The 18,984-nt window shown below is 46.5% G+C and overlaps 4 protein-coding genes across 4 annotated transcripts; 2 read left to right on the plus strand and 2 right to left on the minus strand.

Annotated features, from left to right (window-relative positions):
- The first annotated feature begins 1,901 nt into the window (after nt 1–1,901).
- LOC131285425 (uncharacterized) lies at nt 1,902–8,930 on the plus strand. Its single transcript, XM_058314281.1, has 5 exons — nt 1,902–2,832; nt 7,958–8,150; nt 8,219–8,458; nt 8,544–8,706; nt 8,781–8,930. Exons 1-5 carry the CDS (start codon nt 1,902–1,904, stop codon nt 8,928–8,930), a joined length of 1,677 nt encoding a protein of 558 aa, XP_058170264.1.
- A 1,238-nt stretch (nt 8,931–10,168) lies between these two features.
- On the minus strand, nt 10,169–12,847 carry LOC131285426 (uncharacterized). Its single transcript, XM_058314282.1, has 2 exons — nt 12,538–12,847; nt 10,169–12,444 (listed from the first exon to the last, which is right to left on the minus strand). The coding sequence occupies exons 1-2, from the start codon at nt 12,845–12,847 to the stop codon at nt 10,412–10,414; spliced, it is 2,343 nt and encodes a 780-aa protein (XP_058170265.1). The 3' UTR covers nt 10,169–10,411.
- Nucleotides 12,848–14,015: 1,168 nt separating this feature from the next.
- LOC131287502 (probable DNA-directed RNA polymerase III subunit RPC6) lies at nt 14,016–15,062 on the minus strand. Its single transcript, XM_058316555.1, has 2 exons — nt 14,641–15,062; nt 14,016–14,554 (listed from the first exon to the last, which is right to left on the minus strand). The coding sequence occupies exons 1-2, from the start codon at nt 15,037–15,039 to the stop codon at nt 14,066–14,068; spliced, it is 888 nt and encodes a 295-aa protein (XP_058172538.1). The 5' UTR covers nt 15,040–15,062; the 3' UTR covers nt 14,016–14,065.
- Nucleotides 15,063–15,224: 162 nt separating this feature from the next.
- LOC131286872 (ufm1-specific protease 2) lies at nt 15,225–17,435 on the plus strand. The gene is made up of 3 exons (XM_058315878.1): nt 15,225–15,359; nt 15,429–16,629; nt 16,697–17,435. Exons 1-3 carry the CDS (start codon nt 15,321–15,323, stop codon nt 17,290–17,292), a joined length of 1,836 nt encoding a protein of 611 aa, XP_058171861.1. The 5' UTR covers nt 15,225–15,320; the 3' UTR covers nt 17,293–17,435.
- The last annotated feature ends 1,549 nt before the right edge of the window (nt 17,436–18,984 follow it).

Here is an 18,984-nt window from a genome sequence, read left to right on the forward strand (position 1 = left end):
ATACCAATCGCTCTGACCTTTACTACCACGCACTCACACACACACATACACTATGGCATGGTAGCCGGGTGAAGTAACTAATAAAAACACCCTGGCGAACCGTGTGAAAATTATTAAATTCGACGCGTGGGATGCTGGTCGGAAAAGTTCGCTCCTCATACCCGCAGCTCCCCCTGCAACACCTACAAACAAATGGAAACGAAGAAAATCCCTACCCCGTACCGAATCGGTACCGATTTCCTCCCGCCGACCCACGAACGTGCGATTGTAAACGACCGTTCCGAGGGCGCCGCATTGACGTCATCGGCCGAAGTTGACGTCATAGGGACGAACACCCTTGCCGAGCGTGGCCCACAGGATTCCCATTGAGGGGGATTCACGACAACCCGATGTGAGCCAGATGGTTTGTGTGGGACGGGGGGAGGTGGGGAGGGCGGGAATGTCGCGGGACGTTCGGCGCGGTTTTTACTACGGTTCATTCATTCGGCTTCGACTCCGGGGCCACACACATCTACAAAAACACGCGCGCAGTAAACACCTGCTAAGGATCGGTTCAGAAAATCGGTTCTTAGAACGCCCCCTAGCGCCCTCTGTGGGGAACGGCCGAGGTTGTGCGAAGTGCGACGTTGCAGTTACTGCGCCCCTCCCCCGGGGGAGCAACCCACTACCTTCGGGGTAAGGCAGGGAAGGTGCAAAGAGGAAGAATTATTACGTATCGCACTTAAAACTTCAATCGATCTTTGCCTTAATGGCGTGGGCGTAGGGTGGTCGCGTGGGTGACGGGGTCCAAGTCCAGTTTAAATACTTCTAATAACGATCGAGAAGCAGGATCGAGATACTACAATAAATTCATAAGCCTGTAAGTGACAAACCTATGCTCCTTAGATCCTTATCGGTAAAACCGGTCTTACCAGAACGGTTTCAATACGTCATCATAATGCCCTCGGGTTGGGCGATCCTAATCGATGGTTCTTAAAACGATTCTCCAAACGGGGAACGGTGACGGAAACGCCGGAAGGACGGCCACGACAACGCGAGCGTGCGTGTGTTGTGTTTGTGTCACAGGCGTCACCAATGCCACCAGCCGGGAAGGGATTCGAATCGATCGAAACCTGCCCGCTTCGTGTGTGTGTGTGTGTGTGTGTGTGTGGTGGGGCCGTTTGTTTGTTTGATTCCGTGTGCAGTGCGCATGGTCACACCGTGCTACCGAAGTGGTCGACATTACCCGAAGTCCGCAACGCGAGGCTTCCGAAAAAGGGTGACATTATTACAACAAGTGCGAGCTGCTCCTGGCGCTACGCCATAATTGCATGCGTTGCGCGAGGGTGGTGAGGAAAACAGGACATTTTTCATCCACCCCACACCCACATACACACACAAACACACGCGTGTAGAACGCTAGGACATGGTGGTTCGCTCGGTGCAGCGCTGGCTATACGTGTTCCAGTTGCTCAAAGAACTCGGTGGTGAACGAACGTGCCATTGTTAGCCTTCCAGCGAGTTGGCCTTTATATTACAAAATACACAGAAAGGCAGGCTGTAACCGGGTGTTGTCGAGTGCGGGGTGACGGCACAAAGCAGGAAGCATTGTGCACAGTTTCAGCTTATTGATTTCGACGAGGTCCTTACAGCTGTGAGCTGTGTTTGCCCGGACCATCGCGTAACCCGTCGCGATATTCCAGGAACTAAGGCCTACAACAACCGCGTACAGCTGAAGGAAGTTTATACGTCCCGTTCCGTGTTCGACTTGGTTTGTTCGTGGCTCGCTTCTAGAGCTCGCTCTGTTGTCCTGTGTGCGGGCTTAGGATCCTTTGGCGTGACGCGGTGTTTGTTGTGTTGCGTGTCGTCGGTTGTTGGCAGAATTTCGTAGGAATTCGCGTTGGAGCGCCCCGTGAGTGCAAATGGAAACGACGGCCCGCGTTCACCAGACGAAAGCGTCCGGCTCGAGGCATCGTAGTTCCCGTTCTCGCCGTAGCGCAACGCCCCAGCGGCTGGAGCAGCTCGAGCAGTCGGAAGTGCGCGGTGGCGATGGGCCCGGCCCTGGCCAGGAGGGGTCGGAGCTGGAGCCGGGCGGGTCTAAAAATAGATCGTCTACCGTAGTGCGGGTGGTGCGCCGACCGGACACACCGGAGCACAGTGGTGGTAGTACGACGACCAACGCGAGCAGCAGCGGCGCCGCCACCGGAACTTCCGGCACGACCCAGAACTTCCACTACAGCGCGAGCGGGGACACGAGCGGTGGACCGGTGCGCGTTTCCCAGGCCACCACCCGCAGCCTCTCGCCGTCGGCCGCCGTGGCAACGACGGAGCTGGACGTAGCATCCGGTACCGAGGAAAACAACGAACCCCGGCCAGACGGTGCTGGGGAAATGATGGTAGCCGTCGTGGAACTGGCGAACGGGACGGCCAGCATCGAACCGGCACCGGGACCGACGGACGATAAGCTGCAGAAGGGCATCCTGGGCTATATGGACCGCCAGCTGAAGGTGCAGTCGCTGTCGGACCCGCAGAAGAGTCCGGCCCAGCGGAGCACCCGAAGCCGGAGCAGCCTGGAGAAGAGCCCACGCCGGAAGCGCAGTAAGTCCGAGTCGAGGCGGAGGCGCGAGCGGAAGATACTGGCCGCCGGCGAGATGGAGGTACGCCAGGCGAACGAAACGCTGATGCGCTATCTGAAGCAGTGCTCGGACTTTAACGATGCGTCCCTGTCCGGGGACCTGGAGATACCGGAGCATCTGGAGGATCGGCGGGTCCACCGGAAAACCAAATCCCAGCGGGAGCGAAAACTTCATCAGCAGCAACCGGATCGACCCGGCGGTGGTCGGACCAGCAATGGTTAGTATGCGGCGGGGAAAAGGAGGGGATCACATGGGAGGTTTTGGTTTAATTTGTCCGTGTTTTAGTGCGAGGGCCCTCGTCAGCAGCAAGGTTGGCTAGGTTCTAAAATTAGACTCCACCTCGGGCATTGTATTTACAACAAGCAACGGGACGTTTTTGGCGTGTAAAGCGAGCGTTGTTGGCGGAATTTCGATTTTTTCCGTACGGAGAGCGCTATGGACCGTAGAGAGTGGTGGGTGTTGGTAGAACATCCATTTTTGAAACCGCCACCAACGCCATTCGCTAAGCGGTTCTCAGACTCCCGGCCAAGAAGCGGCAGATGGACTGAAGCTGTATTGAAGTTGATGCGCTTTGATTTTAGTAGGCTTTGGAGAGAGAGGGAGTGCGAAAGGGAGAAAAATGGCTTCGTGGAATGCTATTTATAGTGTTTTCTTGCGTGGAACCCCGTGGGCCATTTGAAGGGTACGAGAAAAACAAAAAAAATACGCGCACACACACACACACACCGAAGCGCGCCCCAGTTGTATAAACACATCATCGTATCCGGTAGAGAGTTTTCCGGTGGAAAACGCACAGCGCCGCGGTAGATGTTGGACGGGTGGGTCAGAAGCTCGGACTGTTGAATCTTTGGCAAGTATCATTAAAAGTGATCAGCTTCATTGGGCTTTTAAGCTGGTCTCTCATTGGGATTGGAAAACGATAGTCCATGGTTTGAAGTTTCGAACCCTTGCCAAAGATGTTTTTTCATCTTTTTTCGAGGGTGCCAGGTTCGAGTTCCCGATTGGATTGCATGATGGGAGTGGGCTATTTGAAAGTCAATAACACTCATTAGCAAATTGGAACCGCCCTAACACTAAATGATGGTTTCTTCAAATGATTATCAAACTCTTAGTAGGAGCTTTTACTACATCTACCACGGTAAACTTTTAAATGCGCAATTACTTTATTATAAATAGCGTTCTGACTAGAGTTGTATAATTCAGATTCAGCTTCATGAATCTGAATGATTCTTTGCCTTTTGAGGGATTCATGAATCGCAAAAATTCACTGAACACTAAATTGAGAAGCAAAAAATGGCTAGAGATACCGTCCCTTATTTTGTTGTCGCATTATCCCCGCCAATGAAAGAATCATGGAGATTCGAGAAAGATCCATGAAGATTCATTAAGGTTTCGAAAGATTCATAAACGTTTGAAGATTCAAATCCCAAAAGATTCATGAATTCATCTGAAAGACTCTTAGGTGAAACATTCATACGAATAAATCTCGCCAAAAGATTCATAAGGCACAACACATGGTTTTTAAAACAATACACAACAATTTAGGAAATTAAAAATTAAAAAAGACAAATTAAATAAAAAGCAGAACGAATAGAACTCAATCAAAAGAATAATCTCTAATAATTAATAATAAAACAAATCTAACAGAAAAAAAAAGTTCCGCTCAGCTAGAGAACAGTTTGTGGTAAAAAGTTATTCTAACACCCATGCAATGTTGTATAAGTACCGTAAATCATTTGAAAAACTGTATGTCGAAATGCGGCTCTTCGGACATATGTAAATACATTTGAAAAGGATAAAACGCCCGACTCAATTTACCGTCCATGGCGTACATTTGCGATGGAAAATTACGTTTCTTTTTCTTGTTGCATACCCACACTACTGAAGAGGACACTTTTCACTGATTGGAATGTCAAGTAATTGATTTTCTTCACGGGTAAAGTTAAGATATGTTTTCACAATATTCAATCGTTCGAAAGTGTTTGGGTAATATTGTCACGTTATTTGTAAAGTTTTCATCATAAAAAAACAATCTATTGAAAGAAGTTTTTTATGTTTTGGTTGTAAGTTTTGGTGAGCATGTTTTGAAATCTTTTAAAAGCGTTGTTTTTCAAGCTATATGTTTTTGTTTCGTTTGCTTTTACGGGTCTAAATCAATCAAATTGGGGCGTATGGCCAAACCGTGGCGCTCCGTCCGGACTGCGGACAGCACAATCGATAGCTGGAAGGATAATCGCACGTTTTTACCGACCTTCTACTCCAACGCTGGCAGCACTGGACAGATCGAAATCAACGTTGCCCCATTGCAGCGTCCTTCCAGTCCGCCAGCGGCATGTTTCCGTAGCCCTTGGCCCTCCGGCAGACCGATGACGCGTTAACGTGGGTGGTTAGAACTTGGTTTGGGGCCGCGATTCGTTGCTGTGTGTGTGTGTGCGCGTTCTTCCCATTACCGTCGTTCTCGTATTTGTGGCGTTCGAGCTGAAACTTCGGCCGGCAGATGGGGCCCTTCACCCGTTCGGCTTTTCTCTCCAACCCCCAAGGGCCTCTACACTGGCGCAATGACGTCACTGTGCGCAAGGGACGGTTTTATCAATATTATTATGTCGCCTTTCCTTTAAGCCCTACCGGCTTCGGCTAGCACGTTTTTCTTTTTGTTGCCCCTGTCCGAACGCGTCTCCTTCGGGTAGGGCATTGGTTTTATTTTCCCCCGCCCCTGTGCGTCTTCTATCACGGCGGGTTCTGGTGGCCCTCTGCCTCCGTTTGGAATAGGAGTGTTGCGTCCTAAATTTAGCTACCTTTTTAAGAATCCTTTTTTTGGTGTGTTGTCTTCTTGAGAGCGGCCGCTCGCCTTGTTACACCAATTGCAGTTCGTACGCAGTGTGGGCGGGGTGGAGGGAACGTAGAAAGCGCGAGGGTGTCCTGAAAGATGGTTGTCACGACCACGCCATGTTTCAACAGATGCCTGGGACGACGCTTACTTTTTCTACGATTTATTGTACGTGACTTTTCGCTCAAGATTATGGCTATTTTTGGCACTTTTTGGGGTGATTTGATTGCGACTCGCTCGGTAAATTTGCCATTTCGGTAGCTTTAGCCTTTTGCTGTTTAACCCTGGTGCCCTTTAGCACGCCTTTCTATTGTTTATTCTGCGATTTACATATTTATATAGATGGATCTTTGGGACCGGCTTAAGTCGGTAACGTATCTTTGATGTGCTCGTTCTTTTCTTGGTTATTAGAAGAAAGCAGCTTCAAAGTCTAAAGTATCCTGCGTAAGTGGGACTCATTCAGCTCAACATCCATGTATAAATTACGGTTCCGCAGACGGTTCTTGCTTGCCGATGAAATCGAACCCACAATTTGCCCTGTCTCGTAACTCACCGGCTTCGTTTCGGTTCGGTTTCTTAAAGCTTGCACAACGATGGTGGGTCGCTGATAACGATGCCAGCCCGGTACCGGGGGAAAACTCGCAAGATAACTCATTCCTTGAACTTTACCCTGGGACTGACCTTTTCGAGCGTTCACCAGCGAACCAACGGCAGCCGGTGACATTTACCAACGCGAACGATGATTACGCTACTCGCCTACCCCGTCGGGGGGATGCGCCACAGAGGAAACGGAAAGGAAAACATTACGATCTGACCTTATAACCATCGCCAAACAAACACCACACGTCTTCGGTGGAGGGTGGTGCTCGAAGCAGTAACGATGCGGCGAGCGGCTTTTCGGGCTCTTTTTGATTAGTTCCTGCAAAGGAAAGGGGCGGAGTGGGGGTGGTAGGGCTGGTGTCTCGGATCGTGCTAATTAATTCCGGTGAAGACGCTGCCGACCGCAGCAGTGGAGTGGTGTTTTTCGTGGGTAAATAGATTTATCGCGGAAATTTTGATAAGACGCAAATGACATTTCCAAAGGAATGTCTCCGATGGCACCATTTCTTAAGGATACGGATTGTATTTCCTCGGATTCCTTGAGTGTCGCGTTGAAGTAAATTACTTAATTTACTTGAAAGAGCCATTCTATGACTAGTGTCAAATTTCACCTAGCAAAGGATTGGAAATGAGCAGCAGTCTTTATAAGTTCAAGCATGCATAAACGTGTAAGAAATTCCCGTTTTGTCAGTACAGTTATTAGAACAAGCCAAAATTATGGTTTGATGTAAAATTAATTAACTTTATCGGTGTAGCAAAAGTTCCGTAGCTCGAAAAAGTTATCAAAGTATTCTTGAGAAAAGCTAGGAAATGGGTATGGTTAGGTAAGACAAGAACCACCCGATTTAAAGCATACCGTCGATTAGAAGGTTACAGTAACTCTAATGTTACGGAGAGAGACCTAGCGACATTTCTAGTATGTTTTTCTCACAGTCTAAGAAAAATACCCAAAATGTTCACAGAACAATTTTTAAATATCTATTGATTTACCACAAAAAAATACCATTAAAACTCTCAAACTTTTACTAAAACGAGTGTGGTATCTTTTACACCCAGTCATTTAGAATTGTAGGACAACAGGGCGCAAATAGTGGAACAGAACGTACCAAAAGTCAATAAGTATTTCTTCTTCTTCTTCTTCTTGGCGTAACGACCTCCTGGTCATGCCTGCCTGTTAAGGGCATACGAGACTTGTTTCCCTGTTGTACGTGGATCCAACAGTCAGTCGTCTCGTACAGGGGGGAGGGGTTCCGTCTCGGTTGAGATTCGAACCCACGCCGTCGAGGTGGTGAGCCCCGGCGCTCATGGGCCTATTTTCTAACCGGCGCTACCGCTCGGCTGTCGCGGACCCTCGGAATAAGTATTTCATAACAGCTATTTCAGGAGTTCCGTGACAGCCGAGCAAATGTCAAAAAAAATTAAATTCCTTATTGTGAAAGTCGTTATTGTGGAAAGTACCAAGCTTTAGTGTTTAGACTAACATCTATACTGGTACAATCTGCTCCACATAGGCCTATGCATATTACCCTCCGTTGAGGGAGTTGTAGTTTTTATCTCGAACGGAAGGCAATTGAATTCTTTTCCATGTTCATTAAATGAGATATTGTGATGCTCCTGTAATGTCTGGTATATGGCAATATCTTCTACTATGGTATACCCTTTCTTCTTATGTTATATTTTTAAGTAGCACCCTGAAGTTCCCACAGAATTATTGGACATGCTCATGGACATATTCCGCTAGTTCATATTCATAAATTCAGCTAATTAAGCCTACTGGATCCTGAGCCCTTTCCCCTGCTTCGTATTATAAGGAGGGGTTCGTTATAAATCCGGAATAGAGAAGGACTCATTTATAAGACGAACAACTTTTTTATGTCCCAGTACAACATTTTTTTTTCTTGTTCTTTCATTACAGCTGACGATCTGCTAAGCTACCATGGGGAGATCTACAATCCCTTCACACCGGTGGTCTCGCCGACCACCGAAGGTGCGCCAACGCGCATCGACAAGATGTACATACAGACTGCTAGCGGTTACCGACCGGTTGACAATACCTACTCATACCACAAGTCCTCAACACTGATTGGAGGTGATCCAGAAAGCAATAGGTACGGTGGCGACTCCCTGCGGTGTCGGATTGATTCGGAATCTAATCTTGTCTGTGGACCATTTTCAGAAATACAGTGAGTACGTCGGTGCACCTTTCCTGTGCGGTACAGCGGGTATGGCACCTGTTTTCGACCGTCTGCCACGGGCTGCTCGGTGGCCTTGCGTTCGCCCATCTGCTGCTGATCTGCACAACGAAGCCGTACGATTGGGTAGACGCCTCAATCCGCCATTACTCTGCCTTCGCTGAGGTGTACGCCAATACCTTCTACTGCTTGGCGATCGTGTGCATGGTGTCGATCTTCGATCGGTAAGTCGGTCGGCCTCTCAACGTTGTTATCTTGACTTGACTAGTCCCTAATCTTCATTCCCTTCTGGTCCATCGTAACACACAGGATGGACATTGCACATGGAGGCGAATCGAATGTTTCCTTCCGCTCGGTCTTCATCATCATGATCTACATAATGACGATCATGCTGAGCTTATCGGCTGGATCGATGGACGAACGACTGTATCTTACCGCCACGTTAAATTCTACCGTCTGGGAAGAGGAACTGGTAAGTACTGCACTGGTTTCCGGTCATCGGCATGGTGTAGGTCACCAATGTTTTACTAATACGCTTGTCGACAGGAAACGAATAAAGTGCTTAGCATCTGGAATGCTCTGTCGATAGCGCGAAGCGTCGGTGCCATCTTTGGCTGGTTGGTGGTCGGCTTCCTGCCCAACCAGGACAATCTCTACGATCAGCTGCTGGAGATGGAAAAGTATCAGCTACATTGAGCAACACTCGGGGACGGTGGCACGGCGGTTTGTACATACTACGAATAGCATGTAGGACTCCATAATACTAGTAATACATACAAGCATAGCATAGAGGAACACAACGTACTACTTAGAGGCAAACAAAACAATAATCACGCTTACGTCGCTGTGGTGTAGGATCGTTTTCGTTCTTTATACTAATGGACTAACAAGCATCTAGGCAAATAACCCCTCTTCGTGATGAAATGTAGGAAAGCACTACAGCAAAACGGTATCATTTAAAAGTATTAAACTGCGGAACGGCAAGATGTGGTTAGTGGTTGTGGTAGTATTATGCGAACACTGCGTGTGGAAAGGAATTAGCGGTAGGAAGAAAACTCGTATAGCATGTGCATTAGCGACAATTGTGACAACAGGAATGGACTGATAATCATATTGTAATCAAATGATAGCAATTACGAAAGTACACACACACACACACAAAGAGAATAGCAACTGTAATCGTTCTAGATTTACTTCCGAGTTAGACGACGACTCTGAGATAAAGATGAAGGAACATGACTGTATAAACATGTTTAGGATATAAATCAAAACGAATAATTATTCCATAAGCAACCGAATGTTAATATACAGATAAATTATACTCCAGGACATAAATATGAATATTTTCGCAATCATAATAACAATCGCAGTTCTTCATAATGAAAATAATTGCTTTGTAAATGCGCAACTTATTGAACCGTTTTGTTACTACGAGCTGCAATGCAACCGTTTGATTTGTGATTTACTTAGTTCATTCCTGTTTATGAAAATAAATTATTAAACTGTATCAAGTGCGTTCGTCTTGCGTGATATTTTTTAAACATTCTGCAATTTCGTCACTAGTAAATTAAGATGTAATTAAAGTTCTTAAACACGTTCGGAATTTTCACTCCGTGAGATGATCAGAATACAAATCCTTCTCACTCACATCTCACCATTTGCAAGCATCTCATATGCTCATAACCACATGAGACAGTCGTGAACGGTTGTGAGATAATTCAAATGGAAATAGAGACCGGAAACGCCAGTTCACAAATTCACGTCGTTTGATGTTATGTTTAGAAATGAAATATTTATTTCACTAATTTTTAGCTTACTACAGTAATGTTAATTTGTGCGTCTTTGGGGTTTAAGCTGTGGTACGAGTATTTAAACCATACACAGAATACGGAACCGTGTGTGAACAAATTTCAATTCAGATTTTTGCCCTTCTACTTGGGCTAACGATCGACGTCACATGAAGGAAATAGCCACCGTTAAAAAAACCCCTGCATCACTGCGCCTAACACATGAGCCCGTTTTCTGTTTCTCTTAGTCATTATCTCACATTTGCATATGGCACTTCCTGTTGACGCACTTCTACATACCACATCCTTATCAGCCGTTCTTTCGGAAGTCACCAGTCACCAGTCGCTGATCTTGCGGTCGCATTGGCAAATGGTAGCTTCTCTTATCACCTAGAGTAAGGTTGACACCATATCCTCGTCGTAGTGCTTGACATATTTTTGATACTCTTTTTTGGTGCCTTTCTTAACCGTTCGTTTCGAGCCGCCGGTATTTTCGCTGTCGTCGCTCGAAGAGTCATTTTCACTAACATAATTCGCAGCACCAGATCCTTTTGCCTTTTCGACAGGACAACCATCAGCGTCGTCTTGTTTGCCACTCAACCTCTGCTTGCGATCCTCACTGGGTGCACTGGTTTCCTTGCCTTGGGTGTTGAACTTTTTCGACTTCTTGTTGCCCTCACGATGCTTGCCGTTGGTATCGGCCTTCTCATCCACTGCCTCGCTGCCCTGCGAAATGTTAAAATCCAAATCTTCTTCGCCCGCCAAAAATCGAATGTCCTCGAAACACTTGTTCTGCGACTTTTCCTTCAATCGCGCGAGCACACTGGAGCGTGACTTTCGTGCGTAGCTGTACGTAACGCAGAAGATGCTGAAAAATACCACAGCGCCAACCGTAGCTAAGATGAAGTATTTCATAGGACTGGGTTGCGGAACGGTCTCGGACGGGAACGGTGCATCGGCGAACCGAGGTGCAAGCAGCAGCCGGTCTGTAGAAGTTTCAACATCGTTTGTCACGAAAACCATGTCCGATTGGGTTGGTTCAGGGGCAAGATTCTTGGTGGTGGCCAGCGTTGACGGTTGCACTGTTACCGTCACTGTGGTAGGAACCTGTTTCGTTGTCGTTGCCGTCGATGATGTTCGTGTCGTGGTTGTTACCGTGGTTTTCGAGGTCGTCGAACTGATGAAACTTGGTCGTTTGGTCATCGGAATCACCGGTCTGGGTCGCAAATTGTATGCTTTTGTAGTGGATCTGATCGTTGCCGTTGGTGAAGGTGGTTTTCTGGGAGTTGTACTTGGCCTAGCAGTGGTGGTCGTTGTAGTCCAGGTAGAAGTAGTAGACGGTCTTGTGGTCGTACTGAGAGTTGTGCGAACTGTAGTAGTAGTTGTTGTTGTAGCCCTTGCTGTCGTGCTGGTAGCTGGAGTGGACATTTGCATGGCCTTTACAGTAGTCGGAATGGTGGAAACACTCAGCGGAGCACTCGTCGTTGTGGATGCAGTATTCACCGTTGGTACGACGAAGACACATCGTTCAACAAAATCAGGACAACAAGTTGCATCTACCACGCAGTCCTCTTGGCAACTGCAAGGTACGATCTTATCGGTAGCATTTAAAATATCTGCCATACTCATACCACATCGGTTTTCGCATGATGCTATCTTATCGGGTACCAACTCCGGATCGGTCGGGGCGGCATCGTCCGGGTTTTCCAAGCCATCTTCGACCGCCACCTTGCAATTATCGCCCTGCAGCAGACTTACATCGTCGATGGCAATGTCACTCTTGTAGCGCATTCCAAGGCTCGCCTCGAATATAATCTGAAACCGTTCCGATTGCTGCGGAATCTCGATGTTACCCTCGTGCCACACGTTTTTCTGATTGCCTTCGATCACGAGCGATGGGTTGAGGTCGTACAGATCAGCGGTCATCGGTTTCACGTACACCTTAAGTGAACCAACCGTCTCACCGTACATATGATAGTAAAATTGAAAGCACGCTCCAATACTTAACTCCGGTTCGTACATGGGCGAGATTAGCCGGGCCGTTTCGTTCGTAAATTGTTCCGCCGAATCGACGATCATGAAATGGCCGGCCTTGGGTTGCATCTTGGTGTGATCGTATTTCGGGCCCGTCCGAAGCGCACGTGGGTTTAGCGTTCCATCGCTGCGCTTCCAGTCGAAATCGTGCAGCACATCGTTGGACCAACCGCACATCGTTTCGGCTTCGAAATCACAATCCCTAGCCGTTCCCTGGCCCGTCTTACGGCATACACCCAACGGACGGTCCCAGTGTGTTCCGTTGCAGTACGTATTCCTTGACCCGGCCAATTCCGTCGCGTCGAAGCACGACAACCATGCGGTGGCTTTGTTTAACTCATACAGCACATATCCGGATTCCACTTTTGGTAAAGTCGCACATCCGGATTCTTTTGTGGGAAAATTAAGAAAATTAGAAGTAATACATTATTACCCTCGCCACAAATGGGATTCTCCCAACGTAGAAGAGTTATTATACTCACTAGCACACACCGGTATAGATGTATCCCATCGTCCGTTGTTGCAATTTGCGTACTTATTTCCGATAAGCCTGAAACCGTTGACACAATCGAATCGTAGCATCCGTCCACGGTTCCTGAGTTTCGCTTCCCCATTCGGGAAATACGGCATGCCACATTGCGGTACGAGTTGTCTCACCATTGGCCGTCGGTATGATGTTGAGAATGATTGGGGAATAACTCGCTGGGATGTTCTTTGTATACTTATGGCAAAAGCGGTAAAGGATGAAACCCAAAAAATGCCTAACACGATCTTCCAGGGTAAAAGCAACATCTTTGACGATCGTCAACTAACTAATTCTCTATTCAGGCAACTGTGTTCCGTTCGCTTTAACCGTCGACGTAGAACTGACTGGAACAAACTTTTCTCACAAACAACCAACGTAAAGATATACATATCCATTGAGGAATTTCTCTGCTATCGGACGAACAAAAATAAGAGCCTGTTTCTTCTGCTACGATAAGCGCCATATGTGGGAGCATTATGTGAAGAAAGATCGGGTTAAGAAAACGTTGATGATTGCAGGCTTGGAAGTAAGATAATGTAGAAAAAATTCCTATGCAAAGCTATGACATATTTTGAATGATTTGGTTAAAGCTCCATTCTTTTTTTCTGCATTGTCAATACAATAGATTTTTAAACGTTTGGATAGAAGTGTACGTTGTTTGTCGTCCAAATGGCATATTTGCGCCGGTGGGACGCCTCAGCCTGTACTGAGATACTTTGAAAAATGATCGTATGTGAAGTCATCAGATTTGAAATAATAAAATATGGCCAATAACGGATCGGAACGAACGCTCCTGGTCGCAAATTATTTTTCGTAGTTTACGTGATCGTTGCAGTTTATAAGGATAGCTTTTTTGAAGTTGTGCAGGCCCTAACAGTGGTTGTAGTACACAAGTAGTGAACTCAATGGACACACTCAGCGGAGCGCCCATCGTTGAGGATGTTATTGTACCCGGCCTTGCGACATACACCATACATACAGTATGTACCGTTGCAGTTGGTATTCAATGGTCCAGCTAATTCTGTCTCGTAAAAGCACGATAACGATGCACTTTAAGAAAAGTTGCACATCCGGATTCTTTAGAAGAAATATATTGAAAATTTTTCAGAAAAATATAGCCACAATTTTGAAAACTCCAAACGGACACGTGGCAAAATCGGAAGGTGAAAAATTCCACAAAATGTCTAATACAATCATACCGGTTAAAAGCAACGTTTTTGATGATCGCTGGCAACTTTATGCTCTCCTGTTGCGGTCACTTGAATTGTCGATGGGTGACTTTTTACTACTAGGAAAACGAAAAAATACTATGGGATGGCGCAGCGGTAGCGCGGTCACACAAACTCTCTTCGGAGAGAGGCCTTGTCCCACTAGGGGATGTCGTGCCACATAAAAAAAAAAAAAATGAGGCAACCGTCATGTGTATGAGGATGAACATAGTTTGTTTTCCTTTTTATTTTTTATTTTGAAAACCGGATTGAAAATCAATCCAACCATTCGCTAATGTATGTACATAGCTTAGGTGTTATTTCACCGCAATCGGAGCAGTTTTTTATCACCGGACAAATACCACAAGGCATCTGGACTAGCCCGGGTGCCGCGATCGGGGTCTCTACTGCGCGATACAAAAATGTACCATCTATTTGAGCAATACGTTCCGCCTTACCATCGTACACTACCGTCTTGAGGATGGTTTCCAAATCGTCCTCGTCGAGGCTAATCTTGCTGATTCCCAGGTCGGAGATGAACCGGTGCACATCCGAGACGGAGCACTCCGAGAGCTTCTGGACCGCCAGCGGACCTTCGCCACTGGAGCGAGCAGAATCGCGCTTCATACGCAAAAATCGCAAACACTGCTGGTTCAGCACGTCGACGAATTCGGCCTCAAAGTCTTGATCCTGATACCAAGCCCCGCCCGTTATGGAACGATCCGGTTCCAGATTGTAGAGCATGTACACTTTCTTTTTACTGGCCTGTGAATGTAAAGCGAGAAGAACATCCGAGATTTTGTATCGCGGTTGTTGAGCTAAACATCAGCATCATCCGAATTCGAACTTACATTAACGGATTTGACCGCTTTGATGAGCTTCTTATTCTCCAGCTGCTTCAGTACTTTCGTTAGCTGCGTCATCACCAGATTCGATTTCACTCGGATATCCCTGATCCAAATGCCCTTGTTGCCGCCTTCCTCCACGATGTTATAAATAACTCGTTCCTCATTGTCGATGTCTTTTGGTGCGTTGGTTTTCTTACCGGGATCCTTGAGCCGGTAGATTAGTGTCGTACCTTTCTTGAGTATCTCCAGTACACCGTCCTGTAACAACTTGTTGAGCGCTTGCACTCGTTTTTCCGGCGGCACTGACGTAAGAGACTCTGCCAAATCGTCATTATTAATTCCCTCCGGCTTTTCTTTGGCGAGGGAAATTATAAGAAATCCTATTGTAGCGATTTCGTCCATCGTTGCCGGTTTTCCGAGCGATGTGTGGTTATTGTTTATATTTATGTTTTTGAACTGCCGAGGTTTGACAGCTGAATCTACCAATCCCAAATCGTTTATACTGTAGCGTTGACGAGTTATGCTGACAGTAACTGGGGCTTTGGTTGACACGTAGTGTTTACGTTTTCATTTCTTGATCGTGCAGCATTTTTCAAGAGGATTTCACTTTTTACCGAACGTTTTTTCATCCTCGTAGCGTGCTCGTTTGCGGCTGACTATTCTTTGAACATAGACGAAATAAAATGGCTGAGAAAATCCGAATATCTGAGTTCGTGATGAAGGTAACATATTGCAGCAATTCCGCGCCTGCTTGATGCTCACTGATACGATTCATGCCTATCTGTTTGCAGCGCATTTGCTCGATAAAAGCACCGTGCACCGGAGAATTGTACGGCACCATGTGTGACGGGGTGCCCACGATTGTCGCATTTAGCAAAATAATTGATGTCGAAGACGGTTCCCACGATGACGCCAGTGAAAGTCCACCGACTAAAGAAACCATTCAGCCTAACCTGCCGTGCGGAATCGATCTGTTCGGTTGGGTGAGGATTGGTCCATGCGAGGACCCGTCCGGTTTCCTGCAGGATGTGCTGCGAGATCTGGTGGTGACGGACAATCCGGTCTTTTTGCACAGTCCCGGTGACGGGCTGACGTTGCAAACGTACATCTATCAGCAACGGAAGCTGGTGAAGGTGGAGTGTACCATCGTGGAGGCAGGCTTCCTCTACCGGGAGTTCTATCTGCTTCGGCTTCGCTGCACGATGTCCATATTTTGCGAGCAGACGGAAAAATCGATCAGCGAGAGCGCTTTCCGGCTGCGGAAACGGCTTGCTTCGGGGAATGTGGCCTTCAACGTGCCGGCGATCGATGATGTGATGCTAAGCGAGAACGTAGTAACTGGTGTTGGATCGGAAGAAAGCATCGAAATGCTCCACGCGATGATGCTCGCACCGAAGAGCGAGAAGGACGATGGGTTCGGAGTTCCTGGGGCACGCATGAAGGTTCCGAAGAAGCCACACACCGGCAACCAAAACGTTCCACTCACTGGCTACCGTGTGATCGACGTCGGTATGCTGATCAAAAAGAGTAAGGCCAACGAGGACGAAAAGTTGCGCCGGGAAGCGTGCAACGTGATGATTGACAGCCGAAGCGAGGACAACTACGTCAAGATACCGATTCAGGTGGATTGTCTTAGCATGGTGCACCGGGAAAAGAAGCTAGAAAAGTGCTTCAACACTTTAGTGGATAGCGTTTGCTGCTCTTTGAGTTTGATTGAGTCGGCACTGCTGGAACAGTTGGACAAGACGGGGCAGTGTTACGTGACAAAGTGTTTCCACATGCTACCGAGAGAGTTGGGTCATTTTGTAACATGCGCTTACCCGATTGGCAGTGAGGTGCAGGAAGAACAAACATATTTGCGCCAGAAACGTATGCTCATGCACGCTCATTTCGGGTTATCCAAGCATCGACCGTACTTTCGGAAGGCAAATGCGTACCGTTTTCAGACTGGCAAACTTTTGCTAAATCCCCACGAAACATTAACAGTTCCATGTAAGTAAGAATGAGACTGCCTGGTTCCTGGCAGCGTATGTAACGTTTCATTTGTTTTGTTTTTCAGACCCTGATGGCAAAACGGCCGTTGTTGATGGTGCGTACACATACCATCACTATCTGCAGGATGATTTTGACGACAAGGGGTGGGGATGCGCGTACCGTTCGCTGCAGACGCTAGTCTCCTGGTTCAACATTCAAGGCTACAGTGCGAATGCGAAGATTCCTTCCCACACCGAGATACAAAAGTGTCTGGTGCGCGTCGGGGACAAGCAGCCGAACTTTGTCGGTTCCCGCCAGTGGATCGGATCGACGGAAGTGTCAATCTGTTTGAACGAGTTCGTCGGTATCGATTCCCGCATCCAGCACGTTGCTTCCGGCGCCGAGCTGGTGTCGCTGGGCCGGGAACTGCTGCATCACTTTCACCAGCAGGGCACACCGATCATGATCGGGGGTGGTGTACTGGCACACACTATTCTCGGTGTTTCGATCGACGCGGACGATGGAGGGACAAAGTTCCTTATTCTAGATCCGCACTACACGGGCGCGGACGAGCTCGGCCCAGTGCTGGCGAAGGGATGGTGCGGCTGGAAGGGAGGAGATTTTTGGGACAAAAAATCGTATTATAATCTGTGTATGCCGCAACGACCGGCACTTATGTGAGCTAGAAATCGTACGAATGGGTTCGAAGAGACTGTCAGAACACGCCCCGCGTGTTCCTCCCCAATGTAAACTGCGATGATTATGTTGTTTTACTTTGTTGATGCACAATAAACTTGTTCCACTTTTTTTTTGTATGCTAAAATTCAAAACACTTTTTCCGGGGTTTTTATTTTATTTTTGGGAAGGTAGAGCATTATGAAAACTTACCTTTCTACGTATCATGTCGTCCGATTGCCAATATAAACTTCATTATGGTTAGAATTACAGCCATTTCAACAAACAGAATTTAAACTGAGTGAATTAATTTTAATTTTAATTTTAAATGTTCTTTTACCATTTTCCATGAAATTGTTAACTTTAATTGATATAAGCGCAGGATAAATTGAAATCATAACCACCACAGCATTTGAATTGAATTTTCATTACTTAATGTAAATCATGTAACGTAAGATAATTATGGCTCCCGGATGATTAGAAAAGAAGACTACGAACCTTTTCTTTAACTATCAAATTTAGATACTTTATTTGAAACAATTTGAAGCAGCTTTGTTTATATTCATACATTCATTGAATGTTTTTTTTTTAATTTTAATAAAACGCTTTTCACAGCAGAGATAATAATTGTAAGGAGTTGAAGAGGTTTCAACAATTTTAAATATATTAAATATTGTAGTAACTGCAAATGCATGCAAGGGTTAATCCAGCCGTAAGCGTAAAATAAGCGTCATAACAACACGTGTTGGCGGTTTGAAAGTAAATCGTTTACAAAAAAGAACGTGGAGGAATGGAGGATATGACCTCTACGCGTTCAAACACGCATTCGTCTATCGCTGAAGCTTCGGCTATCCGGTGTGCATTGTAAAACAAACGGATGTTGGATAAATAAATACTACGATTGTGCGGTATCCGCAAAGTACATTCCCCAGCAGAAGCAGGATATACACATCCTAAAGTATGATTGTGGAAAGTTTTATTTTAATATAATTGATCATATACTATCCACGTTCCATGAGACCACGTTTGCAAAAAAAATAAATCAATAAATAAACAACTAGAAATTAACGAATTTTGGCGCATTGATTTGCCGTGGGTTTAGCTTTTTCTTATCGTTTTCCCAAAGGCTCGGAAATTGTTTGACTTCCGCACTCATTCGACCATGTTAAACCATAGTGACTGAAGAGTAGTAACACAAGTAAAAACAAGCAAGTGAAAAATAAAACAAGTCTTTACTAACCACTGGATGATGTAAAAAATGCTTGTTCCACAGAGTAGATCGTGCCTCGAGCGCCTTTTCAGAGGCGCCCATATTGCGCAATGTACAAAGCAATGTAAAAGGCACACAGCTTGGTGGATTTCTTTGTTTTTTCAACACCGACTGCTGGTAAAGTTTCACGTATACCGACTTAATTTCCTTCTTCAGTGAGCCGTCGTCATAACCGTCGTTTAAAAGTTCAAATTTTGTATATCTTCAATTGGATTCCGCTTCCAGGTCTCGTTAGGGGCAACGGACTTATCGGTCGTGATTTTCCTCAAACGTTCGCTATCACCTGTTGACCAAAGGTCAGAGGCTCGGGTAACCCCGTCCTGGTGTCATCAAGCCTCAGAGGAGAACAAAGGTGAATCGCAGCATACGACGATGCTGCTCCGGATGAGGGCTCTGATCACGTCCGTGGCTATCGGAATCGTGTGTTG

The sequence above is a fragment of the Anopheles ziemanni genome, chromosome 3 (genome assembly GCF_943734765.1).
Source record: "Anopheles ziemanni chromosome 3, idAnoZiCoDA_A2_x.2, whole genome shotgun sequence".
In the NCBI taxonomy this organism is placed as follows: Eukaryota; Metazoa; Arthropoda; class Insecta; order Diptera; family Culicidae; genus Anopheles; species Anopheles ziemanni.

Coding starts and splice junctions, on each gene's coding strand:
- LOC131285425 (XM_058314281.1), top strand. CDS start 1,902: ATGGAAACGACGGCCCGCGTTCACCAGACGAAAGCGTCCGGCTCGAGG. Junction 2,833..7,957: donor CGGTGGTCGGACCAGCAATG/GTTAGTATGCGG, acceptor CTTTCATTACAG/CTGACGATCTGCTAAGCTAC. Junction 8,459..8,543: donor ATGGTGTCGATCTTCGATCG/GTAAGTCGGTCG, acceptor CGTAACACACAG/GATGGACATTGCACATGGAG.
- LOC131285426 (XM_058314282.1), bottom strand. CDS start 12,847: ATGTTGCTTTTACCCTGGAAGATCGTGTTAGGCATTTTTTGGGTTTCA. Junction 12,445..12,537: donor ATCTATACCGGTGTGTGCTA/GTGAGTATAATA, acceptor TTCCCACAAAAG/AATCCGGATGTGCGACTTTA.
- LOC131287502 (XM_058316555.1), bottom strand. CDS start 15,039: ATGGACGAAATCGCTACAATAGGATTTCTTATAATTTCCCTCGCCAAA. Junction 14,555..14,640: donor AAGCGGTCAAATCCGTTAAT/GTAAGTTCGAAT, acceptor TTACATTCACAG/GCCAGTAAAAAGAAAGTGTA.
- LOC131286872 (XM_058315878.1), top strand. CDS start 15,321: ATGGCTGAGAAAATCCGAATATCTGAGTTCGTGATGAAG. Junction 15,360..15,428: donor TATCTGAGTTCGTGATGAAG/GTAACATATTGC, acceptor ATCTGTTTGCAG/CGCATTTGCTCGATAAAAGC. Junction 16,630..16,696: donor CGAAACATTAACAGTTCCAT/GTAAGTAAGAAT, acceptor TTTGTTTTTCAG/ACCCTGATGGCAAAACGGCC.